The sequence below is a fragment of the Mustela putorius genome, unplaced genomic scaffold (genome assembly GCF_011764305.1).
Source record: "Mustela putorius furo isolate JIRA1106 unplaced genomic scaffold, ASM1176430v1.1 tig00003988_pilon_pilon_pilon, whole genome shotgun sequence".
Classification (NCBI taxonomy): domain Eukaryota; kingdom Metazoa; phylum Chordata; class Mammalia; order Carnivora; family Mustelidae; genus Mustela; species Mustela putorius.
The window spans coordinates 13,956,597-13,973,866 of NW_025422127.1; the positions used below are offsets into that span (position 1 = coordinate 13,956,597).

At 57.2% G+C, this 17,270-nt stretch overlaps 1 protein-coding gene across 4 annotated transcripts in view; it reads right to left on the bottom strand.

Annotated features, from left to right (window-relative positions):
* Nucleotides 1-17,270, bottom strand: part of TEAD4 (TEA domain transcription factor 4) — a 64,062-nt gene that overhangs the window by 16,080 nt on the left and 30,712 nt on the right. For 2 of the 4 annotated variants that reach the window (XM_045071689.1, XM_045071691.1), the window contains exons 3-9: nucleotides 10,700-10,764; nucleotides 10,195-10,257; nucleotides 6,219-6,347; nucleotides 5,118-5,260; nucleotides 4,527-4,582; nucleotides 1,801-1,940; nucleotides 543-716 (exon numbers count right to left, since the gene is read on the bottom strand). In XM_045071689.1, the coding sequence (XP_044927624.1) occupies nucleotides 543-716; nucleotides 1,801-1,940; nucleotides 4,527-4,582; nucleotides 5,118-5,260; nucleotides 6,219-6,347; nucleotides 10,195-10,257; nucleotides 10,700-10,764 (770 nt within the window). The remainder of the gene's footprint in view (nucleotides 1-542; nucleotides 717-1,800; nucleotides 1,941-4,526; nucleotides 4,583-5,117; nucleotides 5,261-6,218; nucleotides 6,348-10,194; nucleotides 10,258-10,699; nucleotides 10,765-17,270) is intronic. The other 2 variants (XM_045071690.1, XM_045071692.1) reach the window with 2 other exon arrangements.

A 17,270-nucleotide genomic window follows, 5' to 3' on the forward strand; every position in this document is an offset into this window, starting at 1 on the left:
ACTGGGCCCCTGGGAGGTAAGCTCTCAGAGCAGGCACTACAGCTTAGTGGGCTCAGAGGAGATGACTCAAAAGCAGGGAGCTCTCCTCCCTGTAGGGAAAGCTACAGAGGCTAAGCCTATGTTTGGGAAGCTGGGTGGGTGTTTCTCTTGGGGTAGCTATCCTAAATCTATAGCCTACTTCTGCAGACCCTGCCCAACGCAACAGTGGCCCTGCTGTGGCCCTAAAGCGAACTCAGGACTTGGCATTCCAAGAGTCCTTGTAGCCTCTTTGCCGACTCCTCCTTCAGTGTTCCCTGAGGTCTTGTTCTAGTAGTCCCCTTGAGGCTGTCATCACCTCTCAGGACAGAGCCTTCTCCTGCTAGCTTGGCTCTCCGGCAACCCCTGTGGCTCCTGGGTTCAGCCTCCCACCACCCTGTGGCCGCTGTGTGCTCGGACCGCCCCTTGCACTTGTGGAAAGGGCACCCAATACCCACTTCTTCTCTTTCCTCCTCCTTATTATCAACGTGCTGGGACTGGAAGGAAGAGCTTATCGAAGGGCTTACCCAGAATTTCACAAGAAAAAAGGCATTGGAAGGCCCCCGTTCAAAGAGCTCCTTGAGTCCCCCCTTTTTCTCCGGGAATTTGTCATAGATCTGGCGGATGTCCACGGCTTCGAGGTAGGGGTCACTGTAGCTTGGGCTGGACTGGCCGATGTGCACGAACAAGTGCTTGTTGTACTGCAGAGAGAACAGCTGGATTGAGGGACAGGTATGGGGTAGCAGGCAGCCAGAGTAGACCAGAGCTGGGATCACGGCCGCGTGACCTAGAGCAAGTGACTTCAGCTCTCCGGGCCTCAGTTTCCCAACTGGTAAAATGGGGACAGTAAAAGGACCCGATGTAAAGCCAAGTTAATGGGTATAAAGCCTCCGGAGCTGTGCCTGCACCTAGTGGGCCTAGTCGCTGCTAATAAACAGGGCTCCGTCTCAGTCCTGGCTGGCCACTGGATGCCCTCAGCAAATCACTTCCTACCTCTGGACCTCTCTTATCTGCCATGTCAGACCACCGGCCGAGATCAGGTGTTTTCAAACTGTGCTCCACCCGGCAGACGGGGGCTGGACTGCCCCTGTGCCCCTCACAGGCACTGGACTACACCCAAAGAAAGTCTACTTCTTTTGTTGTACACACGGGGCTTCTGAATAAGCGTTTGATTAATGGTTCCTCTGCTGAAAACACAAGTTTGAAAACATCAGAGTAAAATGGTCTGTGAAGTCCCCTGGGTGCCCCGCCTCCTTCAGCTCCTCCTCCTCTGACCTTTCCAGATGACGCTGGTCACCCAGGACATGGGACACGAAGGGGACAGGGTGGGGGTGGCGCCCAAGGATGTGGGCCGGACATAGGAGGCCCCTCAGAGCCACAGGGGCAAGGATGGAGCAGGGGGGCTGAGAGGCAGGGCAGAGGGCATGGAGAGAAGAGTGTAGGTCAGGGAAGGAGCAGCAGAGGGAGAGCCAAGAGAACTGGGATGGACAGAGGACACCGGGGAGGGCTTTGGGGCGGGATCACCAACCGTGCCAGGGGAGGAGGGGAAGAGAGGGGCCGGAGTGAGCAAAGAGGGAGGGGCGGATGAAGGAAAGGAAAGGGGAAGGGAGAGCCAGTGGAAGGGAAGACTGGGCAGGACTAGGGGAACTGAGGGCAACCAGAAGTGGAGTGGGGCAGAAGGCCAGGGCAGGAAGCCAGAAGCAGGTGAGGAAAGAGCTGAAGACACAGGCGCCTCCGGGAGCAGGAGTGGGTAAGAGAGCCGGCCAGACCGGGGCCAGCACCTACCGTATCAGGGTCCTGCTGCTGCTCCAGGAAGGCAGAGAACTCCAACATCCAGAGCTTGGAGCTGGCCACACTGCGGCCCTGCCATGGGGGTGCTGGGGGCGCTGAGGGCGACGGGGTGGGTCCTGCAGGAGATTCGAACCCTGCACGCAGGGGGAGAGGCACATGGGGAGCGGTCCACACACAGCCTCCCTGCCGACAGCCTCTGCGAGGATCCCGGGCCCAGCAGTGAGGCCCTGAGCTGACCAGGAGCTCTCTTGCCTTTCTTAAATAGGCCTCCTTGCAGGGGTGGTGGAGGGCGGCACTTGTACAAGCTGTACCCTTGGGCCCCTGGGAAGAACTGCACTCGGGGGGAAATGGACATTGGATGGGGGACCAAGAGCTTCCTGAGCAGCACTGCCGTGTTTGCAGTGCCGGGGAGCTTGAGGTCCAGTCTGAGACAACCAGACCTAACCCCCTACAATGCCGAAGCCCCATGGGGGCAGGAAGCTTCCTGATCTGTTCACTGCTGTCTCTCCAGCCCCTACAACAGCGCCTGGCTCAGAACAGGCACTCCATACAGGTTTGCTAATAAAGGAAGTAAGGCACGTGGTAAGAACTGACAAGGTACGCCCTCGGGCGTGAAGAGCGCAGGCTTCTCCAAAGACAGCGATGCCTGAAGGAAGTGGCCAGCACACGCAGGAGGCAGGAGGTGAAGACAGGGAAAAGCACTCGGAGCAGAGGGCCGGGCAGAGGCAAAGGGAGAGGGCTGTGAGAAGCTCAGCGGGTTTGAAAGCTAGGTCCTCGGGGGGGAACCGGAGAGCAGGTGGGTTTGTGCCCGTGGCAGGAAACAAAGGTGAAGAGATGGGCCCGGGGGCCAGTCTAAGCGGCATGAATCTGAGCCTGAGAGTTTGGGAGTGACAGGATTGGAGGCGGGGCAGTGAAATGATCGGACGCCCATTTCTGGAAGGACTACGCAGGGGTGAGGCTGTCAGAAGCACGGTCCTGGGGACATTTTCAGGGGAAAAATGAAGAAGGCCCGAACAAAAGCAGTGTGGTGGAGGGAAGAGTCAGGGACACAGGAGGCACACAAAGGAGCAAAACCCCCAGCTGGGGCACCTGATGGGGTGGGAGAAAGCAGAGGCAGAACTCCAGGACGGGGGGCGCCTGGGTGGCTCAGTGGGTTAAGCCGCTGCCTTCGGCTCGGGTCATGATCTCAGGGTCCTGGGATCAAGTCCCACATCGGGCTCTCTGCTCAGCGGGGAGCCTGCTTCCCTCTCTCTCTCTGCGTGCCTCTCTGCCAACTTGTGATCTCTCTCTCTCTCTCTCTCTCTCTCTGTCAAATAAATAAATAAATCTTTAAAAAAAAAAAAAAAGAACTCCAGGACGGGAGAGGGAGGTGGGGGGCCCGCGTGCTGAGGTGGGTAGGTCAGGAGCACTCAAGGGTAAGTCAGGGGCACTCAAGAAAGGAATCGGAGAAGAAACAAGCAGTGGGCAGAGGGCCGTGCTGGACATGTTAGCTATGCCTAATGCCCCAGCTGAACGGCTCGCTCATCGGTGCGGCACCGCTCACAGAGGATGTGCCATGTGCCGGCCACAACGGGCCCCGTGGAAGCGCAGAGTAGTCGCTCACAGACACTGGGCCCCCCAACCCGATACTGGCAATAAAAAGCATCAAGGGCTAGATGGGGGCGCAGAGCGCTCAGGGCGCCTAAGCTGGGCAGGGGCAGGGCAGAGAACTTGCAGGACGGGGAGCCTGAGCCACAGCCCAGAGGCAGGGCAGGTGGAGGCACGGAGGGCAGGAGGGAGAGGAGAGAAGCTGAGTCACCAAGAAGAGCCATGCAAGTCCTACTACAGACTTTAGATCGTACCCAGAAGGCACCTGGAAGCCAGGAAAAGATGTTAAGCCTAGGAACCACAGGGTGGTCCCGGAGGTGAATCACGGAGTGAAGAGAGGAGGCGGGATAAAACGGGACGCAGGTTAGCAGGCAAGAGCAGGGCCTGAACCGAGGCTGAGGCCAGTGAGAGGAGGGGACAGACAGGAGGGCGGGTTACTTGGGGCTGGGAGAAAGCAGCGATCAGAACCCCAAGAGGGGCGCGCCCCGCTCTCAGGACAGGACGAGCCCCAGGCTAGAAGGTCAGCAGAGTCACTCCCCGGGCCAGAGAAGGTGGTTAAGGGTGAGGATCCTGCCTTGTCCTGCAGAGAAGGAAGGAGGTGAGGGACCCTCATGAGAAAGGAGTGTCCCCTGAACAGGGAGGAGGGACACCCATGCTCCACAGCTCTGCTCAGGAGGGCTCCCTCTGCTAGCCAGCAGCTCCAGGCTCGAAAGCCATGCTCTCCTTGGATCTCCCATTTTGAAGGAGAAGACGACAGTGTCACCAAGAAGGGGGCCATGCCAAGACCCAAGCTCTCCGGGGCACTCCTGCAGTATACGGGGGCAACCAGGTGGAACAGCAGCCCTGGGGCACAGGCACTCCCCTTCGGACAGCGTGCACTCCTGAAGGCCCTGAGCCCAAGCTGGGGAGCAGGTCAGGCAGCCCAAGTGGCACAAGAGGCTTGGTGTAGCACAGAGGTGTGCGTGGTAGGGGAAAGGCAAGGGGCAGAGCCAGGACACTGGGATGTCTGTTCTGAGCATGCGCATCTAAACAGATCAGGAGCTGTCCAGTTGTCAGGGGACCTGGGACCTGGGCAGGGGGGGCAGGAGCTGCAGGCGTGCGAGGTGCCAGGGAGCCGTGCACTGCCGACCCACCTGGCAGAGGCAGCGAAGGCTGGACAGTGTAGGTTTGCTGAGAGAAAGGTTTCACACTGTGGGAGACAGGAGAGAGCAGGTGTAAGCCTTAGGGCAGGCGGCAGCCCAGGAGCCTCCGGCAGTGTCCAGCACGCTCTGTGGGTCTGGCCCTGGTGGTCTGGCCATCAGTGGCCTTGGTGGGTCTGGCCACCTGCTCCCTCCCCTGCCAAGTCCGTCTCGTGGACTCATGGTCTCACGGATGACCCACAGAGGCAGCATGTCTACTGGGAAAATCCACCCCTCCCTCTCGCCTTCCCTCCCTCCCTGGCCTGCCAGAGGGCAGCTCCCTGACCTCCTTTCCTCGGGGTCCCAAGCTCTGGCCCTGCTTCACCCTGGACAGAGTGGCGTTTCGGCAAATGCCACCCCAGGATGTCCATGCTGCAGACTGGGCTGTTGCCTGCGAGCGGGAGACCCTGATTTCAAAGTTCGAGCCCCCGCTCAAAGGCTGAGGCCAGCCTGCGGTCCTGTCCCAGACTGGGTGCCAGGCTCCACAGCACACGTTTATGCGCTCGGGTTCAGCTCAGAGAGCAACCGGCAGCAGGCCATACTCACTCGTGGGATGTTCCGGCTTGGCCCGGCAAAGCTCCTTGCCAAAACTGAGGAGGCAAAAAGCGCAGAGTCAGCAGAGGACCAGGCACGTGGGCCGCAGGGCGGGGAGGCCAGGCAGGCCTCAGCTGGAAGGCAGGGCTGGGGGCCTGGACCCAGTGGGTGGTAAGGAGAGAGTTAGCACTGCTGTCCGGCACAAGTGTTTTGAGGAGCTCTAGTCTCTGGACCTGCTCTGCTGAGAATGTGCTCCTCGGGAGAAAGCCCAGGTTGGCCATCACGGCAGGATATTCTTCCCTTAGAAGCCCACAGTGCGTAGCGGCACATCAGGCCCGAACAGTCCCAGGTTTCAGAAACCTATTTAGTTCTAAGTGTCCCAAACTTCCTCATACATGATAACTTTGTGTCGTTATCTAGGCAATATCCTGAGGGACTAGCGGTCTCTGAACACACTCTGAACACCGGTGGACGAGAGGCTCACTGAGCAAGGGGCCGTCCCGGTCCCATCCCCACATGCCAAGGGTGATGCTGTGGGTGCATTCTGAAGACCGATTTAGTCCCTGCAGCCAAGAAAACCCTGTGAGGACACAGCCCTGGAAAGGAGGAGCCTTTCTAGACCATTCTGAAAGTGTCACCAAGCTGGCCCCAGTCAAGACATTTAAAATCCAAACAAGGGTCTATTCCTGAGCATCAGCTCTCTGAGTGGCAGGAGAACAGTGCTGAGTGCCTGTGGGGCGTGGGGACGGGCTGAGCGGTGGAGGCTGCTCAGGGCTGCGCTGGTGCCGCACCGACGCCTCGGGCTTCAGCTCCCATCCGTCAATCAGGCCAACTCTGTAGAGCTACCCAGTTGGCCGGCTACTGGGGGCAGCCCTGCCCCTTGTGGAAGGCCTGCTGCGTCACTGGCAAGGCCCCCGAGAGGCCAGTGCCAATGCCAGCAGAGCCATGCCTTAGCATGGCCCCTCAGTCCTTGGTCCCTCCTTCCTCCTGGTTCTTCAGGCCTGGGAGGACTCAAGAGAAATGGGTCCTGGCCAGTGCCTCCAGCTCCTCAGGATGGGAAGGAGTGAGAAGAAGGGGCTGGCTTGGCCTCTGGCTCCAGGCAGCCCCACTTACCCCTGAGACTGCTGGGTGGCCTGGGCCCCGGGCGAGGGCCATTTTACTGTGGAAGGCTGTGGCGGAGATGGCCTGGGCGGGCGACATGGGAGCCATGCTCTGCAGGGCCTTGTCCTTAGCTGCCTGGTCCTGGGGAGACATTGGAAGGGAGGGCCTCAGCAGTGGTCACTACGGCATGTGTGGGCGAGGCGGGGTAGGGGCTTGTGCTCAGGGAAGCTGTCCCAACGCCAGTGGCCAGAGCCCCGGACAAGGCCCCGGGGGATCAGGCTCGCGCCCCTGCTGTGCTATGAACCTGGTCTGTGACGAGCACAGGTCACTTGGTTCCTCTGATCAGTTTCCTCCTCTGCCACGGGGCGAAATACTTGTCCAGTCTATTTTATTAGAGTTTAAGGGCCTTGGGAAGCCACCTGCCAGACGGTGTCTTCACGGGGACATTCTGAGAAGCCTTTTAGTCCTCGTTTCCCTCCGCGCCCCGGCAGCCGGCATAGGACCTGGCTCACAGAAGATGATACTACATAAACATGTCAGAGCCCTCCTCAGACAGGAGTCCTCCTCTGCGGCCACACGGGCTGTCTGCAGGAGTGGGACGGTCTCCTCTGGTCCCACCTGTCCCAGTCCTGCCCCATGGGTCTCCCCTTGCACTGTGGACACCCAAGGCACCCCTGCCTTTTACGTGGCAGGTGTCAACACCTGTTACTTCCCCTCCATGGGTCCAAAGACACCAAAGAACAGGTTTTCCCTGCAGAGGCTCTGAACTAACACGTGCACAGGAAAGCATCTGTAAGCATGTGTGACACGGACGAGAACAGTCACAGTAGTAACATGTATGCGTATATAAGCCAGCAGCTCTGGGCCAGAGCGCCCCAAACCCACAGGACTTCAAAATGATGACACGTATTTTAGTATTTCTGTATTCAGTTATCTATACTTCAAAAAGCCTAATGGGAACTGTGGTTTTTGTCCAACATATAGACTAGGATGGCAAGTTTTACTCAGTGTGTGTATCTTAGCTGAGGCCAAGAGACTGGATTATGTCAACTCTGTCTTTATGATGAATATATTTAAATGGGAAAAATAAATTAGCCATTATCTGATAATTAAGATGATAGACCCAGATCTATTCCAAGTCCCAGACAAGGGAGAACTGACACAGGCCCTTGCCACTCCCAACACTCCCCCATGACAGTTTCCCTCGGCCCCCACAACAGCCCTGTGGAGCACGCACCACCGTGAGGGAACCAGCATCCCAGCACCTCAGACTGTGGAGCCAGAACTGCAGGGGCCCTGCCACTCAGCTTCTCCAGGACCATGTGCACTCATGTGGCACAAGATGACCCAGAGAAGGTCAAGAACATTACTTCAGGGGCGCCTGGGTCGCTCAGTGGGTTAAGCCACTGCCTTCAGCTCAGGTCATGATCTCAGGGTCCTGGGATCGAGCCCCGCGTCGGGCTCTCTGCTCAGCAGGGAGCCTCCTTCCCTCTCTCTCTCTCTTTCTCTCTGCCTGCCTCTCTGCCTACTTGTGATCTCTGTCTGTCAAATAAATAAATAAAATCTTAAAAAAAAAAAAAAAGAACACGACTTCACTTTGATTCTGAACATCAGAGCACTCCTGTGAGGCTGGCAATACCGGCAGGATCCCCATTTTAAGAGGAAGAAAACAGAGGCTCTGAGAATTTAGGGCACTGACCGTGGTGGTGGCTAGTCCGAGAGCTTGGTCCAGGTTGGCCTCTGCAGGCCCAGGACAGGGGATGGGGGAGAGAAGGGTACACACAGCACAGAAGGCACAGGAGACCATTCTGAGAGGAGGGCTCATCCTCAAGCCATTGTCCTTTCGGGGCAAACCTGGGCTTTGTTCTCAGAGGGTCTCGATAACCAAAGAGGGAGCTCTCAGCATAAGAGGGCCTCTTCCCGAAGACACGTGCACCAGTTCAGGAGAGAAAAGCCAAACGTGCCACATCAGCCGGCCCAGGCCTCTCCCTCCAGGAGGACATGTGTGATGCAAGAGGCTGAACACTCAGAAAGCCCGTGGACCTCTGTGGTTAACAACTGCCCCGTGAGGCCAGAGAGCTCCATCCGCTCGATGTCAGTAACTTACGTCCCTTCCCGGATAGCTGATCTAAACAGGCGACTGGGGCTCGGGAAAGCACGTTGTCACCAGGGTGGAACAGGAATCAGGGCGAAGTGGGAAAGATGCTATGGGGCGTGACATCAGTGCCCAGGTAACAAGGCCAGGGAGACACTGAATTTGGGGACCGGAGGGGACCTCAGACACCACCTTGCTTCCCCTTGTCATTTTACATCTTAAACTGAATAGAGCTGGAGGAAGGCCAGTGACTCACCACGCCCCCGTGGCACAAGGGCAGAGCCAGGTACACCCATTCCCAAGTCCTGGGGGATTTCTACCAAATAAGAAGTCTGTCCAGGGAGACAAATTATGCTGGGTCCCAGACCCCTCTGAGAATACGAAAAAATCCTCAGACCACCCTCTCCAAGAAAACGCATGCACACAAAGATCTGTGTGTTATTTAAGGGGCTCATGGTTTCCCTCAATGTCCGTCCAGTGGTCTAGCAGAGCTCTCCCCAGCCTCTAAGTTAGAGCGTATAGACAAAGGTAGCAATTCCTTGAAGCAAATGGGGGCCATACGGATGGTCCCCAAGGGAATTAAAAGTTTCCCTTGATGGCCATAAACAGAACACTGGAAAGTCTCTTCTCTATCTGGCTCTCTGCCAGGGTCCCAGCAAGTCAGAGGCAGACCAGAGAGGGGAAGTGAGCAAGTTGGACTCCAGACCCCGGGGGGTCTCCAGGAGTATGTGTGCTCGGCCTGAGAGGGAGGGAGCGACAGCTGAGGCCCAGCCAGCTGTCCAGGGGACAAAGGAGCGAGGTGCTGGGCTGCAGCTGTGGGGGCGGGGGACAGCTGGGCCAAGTGGGCCGTGGGGCGCGGCTTCCTGGGAGTCCCCGCCACCCGTTCAGAGGCTCCAGCGTCAGGATCACCGACAACCAGAGCCACAGGGACCTGCAAGCTCATCTAGTGTAGGTTTTTAATTGGGCTCTGAGCTACTTTGGGGTTCAAGAGCCACGGGGCCTGAGAGGTAGATAGGAGCAAGGGGTGTCTGGCCTATTCCTCACCAACCTAGCTTTGACCAGGGCAGCTCCTGTGGTTACGTACTGATGTGATATTCTGTTTGGGGGAAAAAACGAAAAGGGCTGAAAAAAAAGTATGTTAACTGCTGGTTTCAGTCTGACACCCCTAAAAGTCAGCTCTTCCTACCTGGTAGCTGGGCAAGCTCTGCTACACACCCCTGTAGGACAGTGAGCTCACTCACCCCCACCTGGAAGTCCCTGAAAGGGTCCCCTGACTCAGGCATCCAGGAGGCCTGAGTCCTGTGGGGAACAGACCACCCGATGAGGTGTCCTGTCAGCAGCGGGGCCTCCCCGGAGCAGTCCCCTGCTGGGGACTGCTCTGGGAACTGGGGACTGGGGACTATCAGGTGAGGCTGATCTGGAAAGGGGAGAGAACCAACCATCTGCAAGTGGAGTGAGGGGGGCACTCCCCCAGCTCCCGGGGAACAGCCGCCCCACCCCCACAGCAGGGCCTCCCAAGCTTGACCACGCCCACCCTTGCAGGCTCAGGGGATGGCACTAAGGGGTCAGGGCATGGCACTAAGGGGTCAGGGCCTCCATGAGGTCCTCAAGGAATGGGGCATGGAGGACAATCCCGCTGGGACCTGGGGAGTAAACTGCCCGGGAAGGGGGATGCTGCAGGGCCTGGGGTCACACACACACACAGCTCAACTGTCATTCCCGGTGCAGACAAGAGCAGTTACAGGCTGACCACTCTTCTCAACACCAAGAAGCACGCTGGCTCTGCACACCAACAGCCAGTCCCTGAACCCAAAGGGAAAAAGGGCCCTAACTTCTAGGAAGCTGGCCCCGCCTATGCCCTCGGTCCTTCCCACCACTGCTGGTTTGCCTTACCTTTAGCTTGGCCTGGATCTCGCGGGCTTTGCGACGAGCCAGCACCTGGATGTGGCTGGAGACCTGTAGCAAGAAGAGAAGGCTCCTGTCCCTATCTCCCAGGAGGCCTGTGCTCCCCATGCTGGCTCCATGACCCTCAGCCCTGCACCATCCTCAAGCCACATCTGTGGAATGAGTGAGTGAAAGGGGCAGTCAGTGATGGGTCCTCAGTCCCACACATCCAGCTAACCCAGAGTCTGGCGATAAATCAAAGTGCAGCGCCAGTCCTTCGCTCTCTGTTCTTCCAGTGTCCTGGGGACAGGAGGGGGGCACTTTCTCCCAGCTGACGGCAGCAGGGACTACAGGGAAACTGAACGGTCTGTGGCACACCAGAAAGAGATAACCCCTGTGAACCAGCCCCACCGAGAAGCCACCCTTGGTCCTGCAGAGGGCCTGGCCCACCATAGGAGCAGGCTGGAACTGGGGTACCTGCCCCTGGGACCCACACTCATCCCCCAGGGCCCACCTGCTTCCTGGTGCGGGTCTTCCCTGTCCGGAGCTTGATGTAGCGGGCTATCAGCTCATTCCGACCTACAGAGACACCAACAGCCTCTCAGCGGGTGAAGGACAAAAGGCAGAAACACAAGAGGATCTGGGGATCCCTTCCCTCGCCCTCTGCCCACCTTGAGTGGGGACTTGGGTTGAGGACTCTGCAGTTTCCCTCCCGCCCTCCTTGGATCCCAGGGATCTCCCAGCAGCAACAGGCCTTGCTGGGGGACTGGTAACCTGAGAGCAAGGAGGTGACAGGGCTGTGAGCCCCATATGAACTTGAGGAGCCCTCTCAGAGGCCACCTCCTCCCCCCACTCTACAACAGTGGGACAGCTGCCAATCTGTCCTGCTTCCTCCTGGGGTCTTTTGCACACTTGGGAGGCTGCAGGGAAGTGCCTGGACCTTGACACTCGCCCATGCAGCCCCCTGCCCACACAGCTTCCACCATCTCCAGAGATGAGCAGTACCTCACGAGAGGTCTTGCCTTGTCTGTGGGCAGCAGGGGGGATGAGAGACCTAAGTGCTGAGACCCTGAGCATCCTCACGGAGAAGGCCTGAGGCCCTTAACTCAGATCAAGAAGACCGGGGCAGCCCACACCTCCAGCTGCATGGCTCTGACCAGACCAGTCACCAGGTTGTACTGAGTGTTCGCCAAGGGAGCCGTCTCCTAGAGGCTGAGGCTGTGTCTAAGGGACCCTGAAAAACTGTAAGGAGCCACCCACGTCCCCTACTATTGTAAATGCAATTATGAAAGGCAGTTCTGTTTTCAAAGCAACAAACACACAGCTAAGAAGAGACGTGTGCCTATGCTGTAACCCCAGTGTGGGCCACAGACAGTGCGGGCCACTGAACACAGTGTGCTCAGAGCATTGGGGTCAGCTCAGGCTGGGTGGTCAGGTGAGCCTTCTGCTGGACCTTGACCACTGGGTAGGATTAGACTATAAAGAAGGGCATTGGGCTAGGGAGAGGGAGGGCAAGGGGGTTTGAGTAGGAGCTGTCACCTCTCTGGGCCTGCTCTGGGGCCAGCTCTGGGGCCAGCAGCACAGCCACTAGCCCGCCCCATCCTGCCGGCCCTTGCTGAGCCTGGAGGGCTGTGGCTATGAGTCAGGAGGTGCGGGGGGGCAGGGGTAAGACAAGTGGGCTGTCCGCCACCCCGCTGTAACTGGAGAGCACAGCCAAGGCCAAGCTGGCCCCCCAGATGACCTTTCCTCACTGCCAAAACTGAACTAAGAGGCCACCCTCGGGAGGACTTGTCTGCCAGGAAGACTAGCTGGCCTGGAAGCACTGGACAGTCTGTGTCAGGGGAAAGGGTGGGGGAGGACCAGACCCTGAGGCTATCACCTGTGGGCTGGTCTGCACCTAAAACAGGGAGCCGGGGGTGCGTCGCTTCTCAAAGCTTTCCACGGAGAGGTATTCCATGGGCTCCTTTAAACGAATGTCCAAAAAGACAGCTGAGCAGTCACACACCATGTCTAACAAGAGACACTCACGCTGCAGTTAGGAAACGCTCTGATCACTGGCCAGAGGGTCTAAGTCATCACCAGAACTGGGAGTTGGGAGCTGGGTGTAGTCCAGTGGCTCCAAAAACAAGATACGGGATCTTCGCACGTCCCATTCCTCCTGGACCTTCACCCAGACTTCCCTTCTTAAACCAAGCCCTTTTAAGGTTCCTCCTCCAGACGATTCTAAGCAAACGTTTACAGACTTCGGAAGCAGACCTTACCCTGAGCTCAATGAGAGTTCTCTGCAGCTCAGTTTCCTTTCCTGTTAAAGGAAGAGGCCTGTGCGAGTAGTCGAGTTCGGGGCCCAGCCTGGGAGCAAGGAGAAGAACAAGGGAGGAGGGAGGGTTCCTGAGACCAGGAGACTGATCACAGAGCAGGAGGGCACGCTCCAGGGAAGGGTGAGCGGGAGAACGCAGGGGCTGCTGCTGGGAAAGGCAGGGGAATAGACTGTTTGTATTACTGGAAAGGCTCTGGTCAGCAGTAGGCTATTAGTAGTCAAGCTCTGGGAGAGTCAAGTTCTATGTGGATTGTGCACTGTGTCTGTGATGGGGGTGGGGGTGGGGTAGAGGTTGGCCCCTCTAAAGCCCACATTGTTCAAAGGTCAAATGTATATCTGGCATCTAGCCACTTCCCACCACCTCACCCTCCATGGTCCAAGCTCCCATCCTCTGTGGCCTTCTACTTGGACCCCGTGCCCTCAGCCTATTCTTTTTTTTTTTTTTTTAAGATTTATTTATTTATTTATTTGACAGATTACAAGTAGGCAGAGAGGGGGGTGGGAAGCAGGCTCCCCGCTGAGCAGAGAGCCCGATGCGGGGCTCGATCCCAAGACCCTGGGATCATGACCTGAGCCGAAGGCAGAGGCTTTAACCCACTGAGCCACCCAGGCCCCCCAACCCTCAGCCTATTCTTAACACAGCAGCCATAGCAAGCTCGTGGCTCAAACAGCCTCCAATGGCTTCCCATCTCACTCAGATTGCAAGTGTTCAAGCCCCTGCAATGGCCTGGAAGCCCCCGGAGCCTGTTCACTCCATCCCCAGCCTGGCCACTCTGACCGTGCAGCATCTTCCACTGGGTCTCCTGGTCGCTCCTGAGACATGCCTGGCCCACTCCCACCTGAGGTCCCACCTGAGGGCCTCCATGTGCCTCATTCTCAGCCCTGCTGCACACGGCCCACTGCCTCCCTTTCCCACCCTGGAGGCCTTCTTTGCTCAGGTGCCTCTGTCTTAGAGACAGCTCCCCGAACTCTCTGCTGATGGTTGATGTCAGCCCCCACCCACCCCACTGTGACGGCCTCACATCTTTGCTGTTCTCCCCAGCACCTTCTGACACACCGCACGATCTGCTTGCTCACTCAGAGCACCACCCCCCACCCTCACCTCCAATGGAAGAAAAGCTCCTGAGAAGAGGGGGTTTTGTCTGTTTAGTCACTTGTCCACACCCAACACCTAGAACACTGCCTGCCGTCCTCTGTAGTGGGCTCCCAGTAAATACGTGTTAAATGAATGATAAGGGAATGGTGAGAAGATGCTGAAAGATGTCCCACAAGGTATTTTGGCCTCCAACAGGTAAGGTACATATTAAAAAGAAACAAATCGCTTTTTACTTCCAACTAGTCCAACATAGCTATTAAAGTGCTTCCTTATCCCGGCCTGATTTGATTTGATTTGATTTCATTTGATTTGCAGGAGCAAATCCCTATTTCTACGGAGCCTGAGCATCTAAAACTTGGAAGGCTCTTTTTGAGAAAAAGAACTTAACATATAAATGCAAAGTGAGGGGTGCCTGGGTGGCTCAGTGGGTTAAAGCCTTTGCCTTTGGCTCAGGTCACGATCTCAGGGTCCTGGGATCGAGCCCCGCATCGGGCTCTCTGCTCAGCAGGGAGACTGTTTCCCCCTTTCTCTCTGCCTGCCTCTCTGCCTACTTGTGATCTCTGTCAAATAAATAAATAAAATCTTTTTAAAAAATTTAAAAATTTAAAAAATAAATGCAAAGTGAAGTAAAGATCGTTTCAGGTGAAGATGAACATGTTTACTCTCTTGACGGTAGCTACTGGCTTCATAGGTGTGTGTACATCTGTCAAAACTTAGCCAAACTGTCCACTTCAAATACGTACAGTTCACCATATGGCAATTAAACTCCAATGAAACTGCTTTACAAATAAGCAGACTAGGGGCTTGGAAGGGGGACATGCAATGGATGGTCCTGAAGCCCAAACTCACAGACCTCCCTCGGGCCTGCAGGAAGGCGGCAACCACTCTTGGTACCAGCCGAGGACACTGAAGCTGGAAGAGCCCACCCCGAGCACCCGCCCGCAGATCTGGCAGAAATACCTGGGCCGGCGGCACCACGAGTGCAGGACACCAAGAAGATGCTTGGTTACCAGCACTGCCCTCTGAGCCCAGGCACAGTGGCCCTTTCTCCACAGCACAGAAGCAGCAGCACAGAGGGAGGCTAGTGCCCAGCAGGGGCTGAGAGACTACTCCAGACATCAGAGATGCCAGGAGGCCCAGGTCATGGAGACACAGCCCCCTCCTAGTCCCACAGCACCCTCTGCCCTCTGCTACTGGGCTCAGGAGTTTTGCCGTCCCACGGGCCGTTTTTGGGAGCCACAGGAGCCAAACCCAACTCAGTTGTCAGTGTTTTTCCAAGTTGGGCATCTTCCCTTCCCTTTCTCTGGAACAGCACCCTCCACTCTGGAACAGCACCCCCATCTCTGGAACAGCAACCCCCATTTCTGGAACAGTACCCTCCACTCGGGAACAGCACCCCATCTCTGGAACAGCACCTTCCACTCTGGAACAGCACCCCCATCTCTGGAACAGCACCCCCCCCACCAGCTCATCTCAGGCCGTTATTCCACCCAGTTCTGTTCTGCTGATCAGAGGTGATGCCAGGGTGGAGAGCACCCGTAGGCAGGAGCGAAGTGCAGGTTCTCTGTGGGTGTGTCAAGCCAAGAGGGGGCCAACCAGCTTCCTTCCTGCCAGCGGGGTGCTCCGGAGGCCACCCGGTCACACTGCTGCCACGGGGCCAGCTGGCCTCTAATCCAGGCTTTATTTACACTTATGTGGGGAGTTGCTACTGCTTCTCTCGCTCTCGTAATGAGCAACAGTCGTGAACATTTACTGAGCCCCTTCGTGCAAAAGGACCTGTGCAAATACACTGTTCACTGGGATAGTCGGATCTGCGTCCCCCTTTTCAATTCTCACAGCTACTCTGTGCCACTGCTACTGCCATTGCCTTCTACACAAAGGGAAATCGAAGCACATGGAGGTTCGGGAAGCCATTCAGGGTCACAGGCCAACAAATGGTAAGGACTGAAACCCATCCAGTCTGGTTCCAGAACTTGTCTCTTCAGGACTGCACAGCATGTCTTCTACTTAACATGGAAGTGAGGGCCATCCTCTCTCAGAAGCGAGGGTCATACCTGGTGCCCCCAGGTCTGATGTTGCCTAGGGAAGAAGTAACTGTGGCCCAGAGAGGGGAAGTGATTCATTCAAAGTCACATGGTTTGTTAAGTGTCCCAGGTGCCACGAGAACAGACACTTCTAAGGCTTCACAACGGTGCTAGGATGGCTGTCTCCCTAAGCAGGGCTGGGAGCTGCCTCCGCAAGACATCATGGGGCTCCTCCCTCGGGACCGATCCCCACCTGGCTCTCTGCAGGAAGCAAGCCCTTGGCTATGTCCGACTCCCCTCGCCCAGACCCAGGTCCTAGAGGAAGAGCCGACTATTGGGACCCCAGGAACCTGCCCAGTGTTTTCACTCACGGACTGTGCTTCCCCCAGCTGACAGACACCAACATGCCGTGAATGGCGAAGATATCAGAACGCCACAGTTGAAGGGAGAAGTGGAGAGAAGCAGGGAGCATATGCTAAGAGGCAGAGCCCTGAAACCACACGGCAGGCCAGCAGGGAGCAAGGGCAGTTAAGAAATGAGTGCAAAGTCCAGATGAATCAGTGGTAGGGAAAGAGACCCACATCCTTGTCCCAGCTCTGTCATCTGCTGCTCGAAGTCAGGCCAGTCTTCTCCCCTCCAGGGCGGAGACCGCATGCTGGGGTAGTGGGAGGCCAGCCTGGACCTCGGCGGGGCCAGTCGGGCAGCTGGGCATTACAGAGTGGCAGGTGGCCTTGGCCAACCCTAGAGAGGGCCTGGGTGTGGCTGGAAAGGACGCCCCCGCCAGACCATGGCCCATCTGTCAGAGGACATGTGTCCAACAGCCCCAACTCACACCCACGGCCCCACCCCACCATAGGCAAGGACAGCGGAGGGACAAAGGGGAGCCTTGGCCTCACCACAGGTTGAGGGTGGAGCCCTCGGGGCTCACGTGACCACCACCACTTCCTCCTAACCCCACACTCGATGTCACACGTGCCCATCAGCCAGCCCAGGCTTCTCGCTGGCCACACACTACCGCTGACATCGTTATCCTACCCGAACACGCCGGTCTGGGACGGCCATTGCTGCATCTCGTTCTGCCTATATTGCCTCCCCTGTCTGCACCAGCTCTCCCCGGGGCCATAAGTACACTAAACAGCATCGAGGACGTAAAGCACCTACTGCCTAGCGGAAGGTCAGCAAAGCCAGCCGCTACTGCTGTGTTGCTCGTAAGGCCCTGTTACCACGAAGGCTAGGAGTCCTCAAAAGTGGAGGAAGCACGCACCTGGGTGGCTCAGTAGGTTAAGCCTCTGCCTTCAGCTCAGGTCATCATCTCAGGGTCCTGGGATTGAGCCCCACATCAGTCTCTCTGCTCGGCAGGGAGCCTGCTTCCCCCCCTCTCTCAGCCTGCCTCTCTGCCTGCTCTGTCAAATAAATAAAAGCTTAAAAAAAAAAAGTGGAGAAAGCTGAGAACCTGAGGGCAGAGCCCCCCACTGAAAAGAAGACGGACATGCACGGACATGCACACACCGGGTTTTGGCTTCCTAGAGGCCCTCCCGTCCTCTAGGACCAGCCCTAATCCTGATGGCCTGGGGGCCTCTCTGTCCAGGGACCAGCTGAAGCTATAAACACCTGCAGCGGAGGAGGAAGCTATTTGTGGATAAGAAAC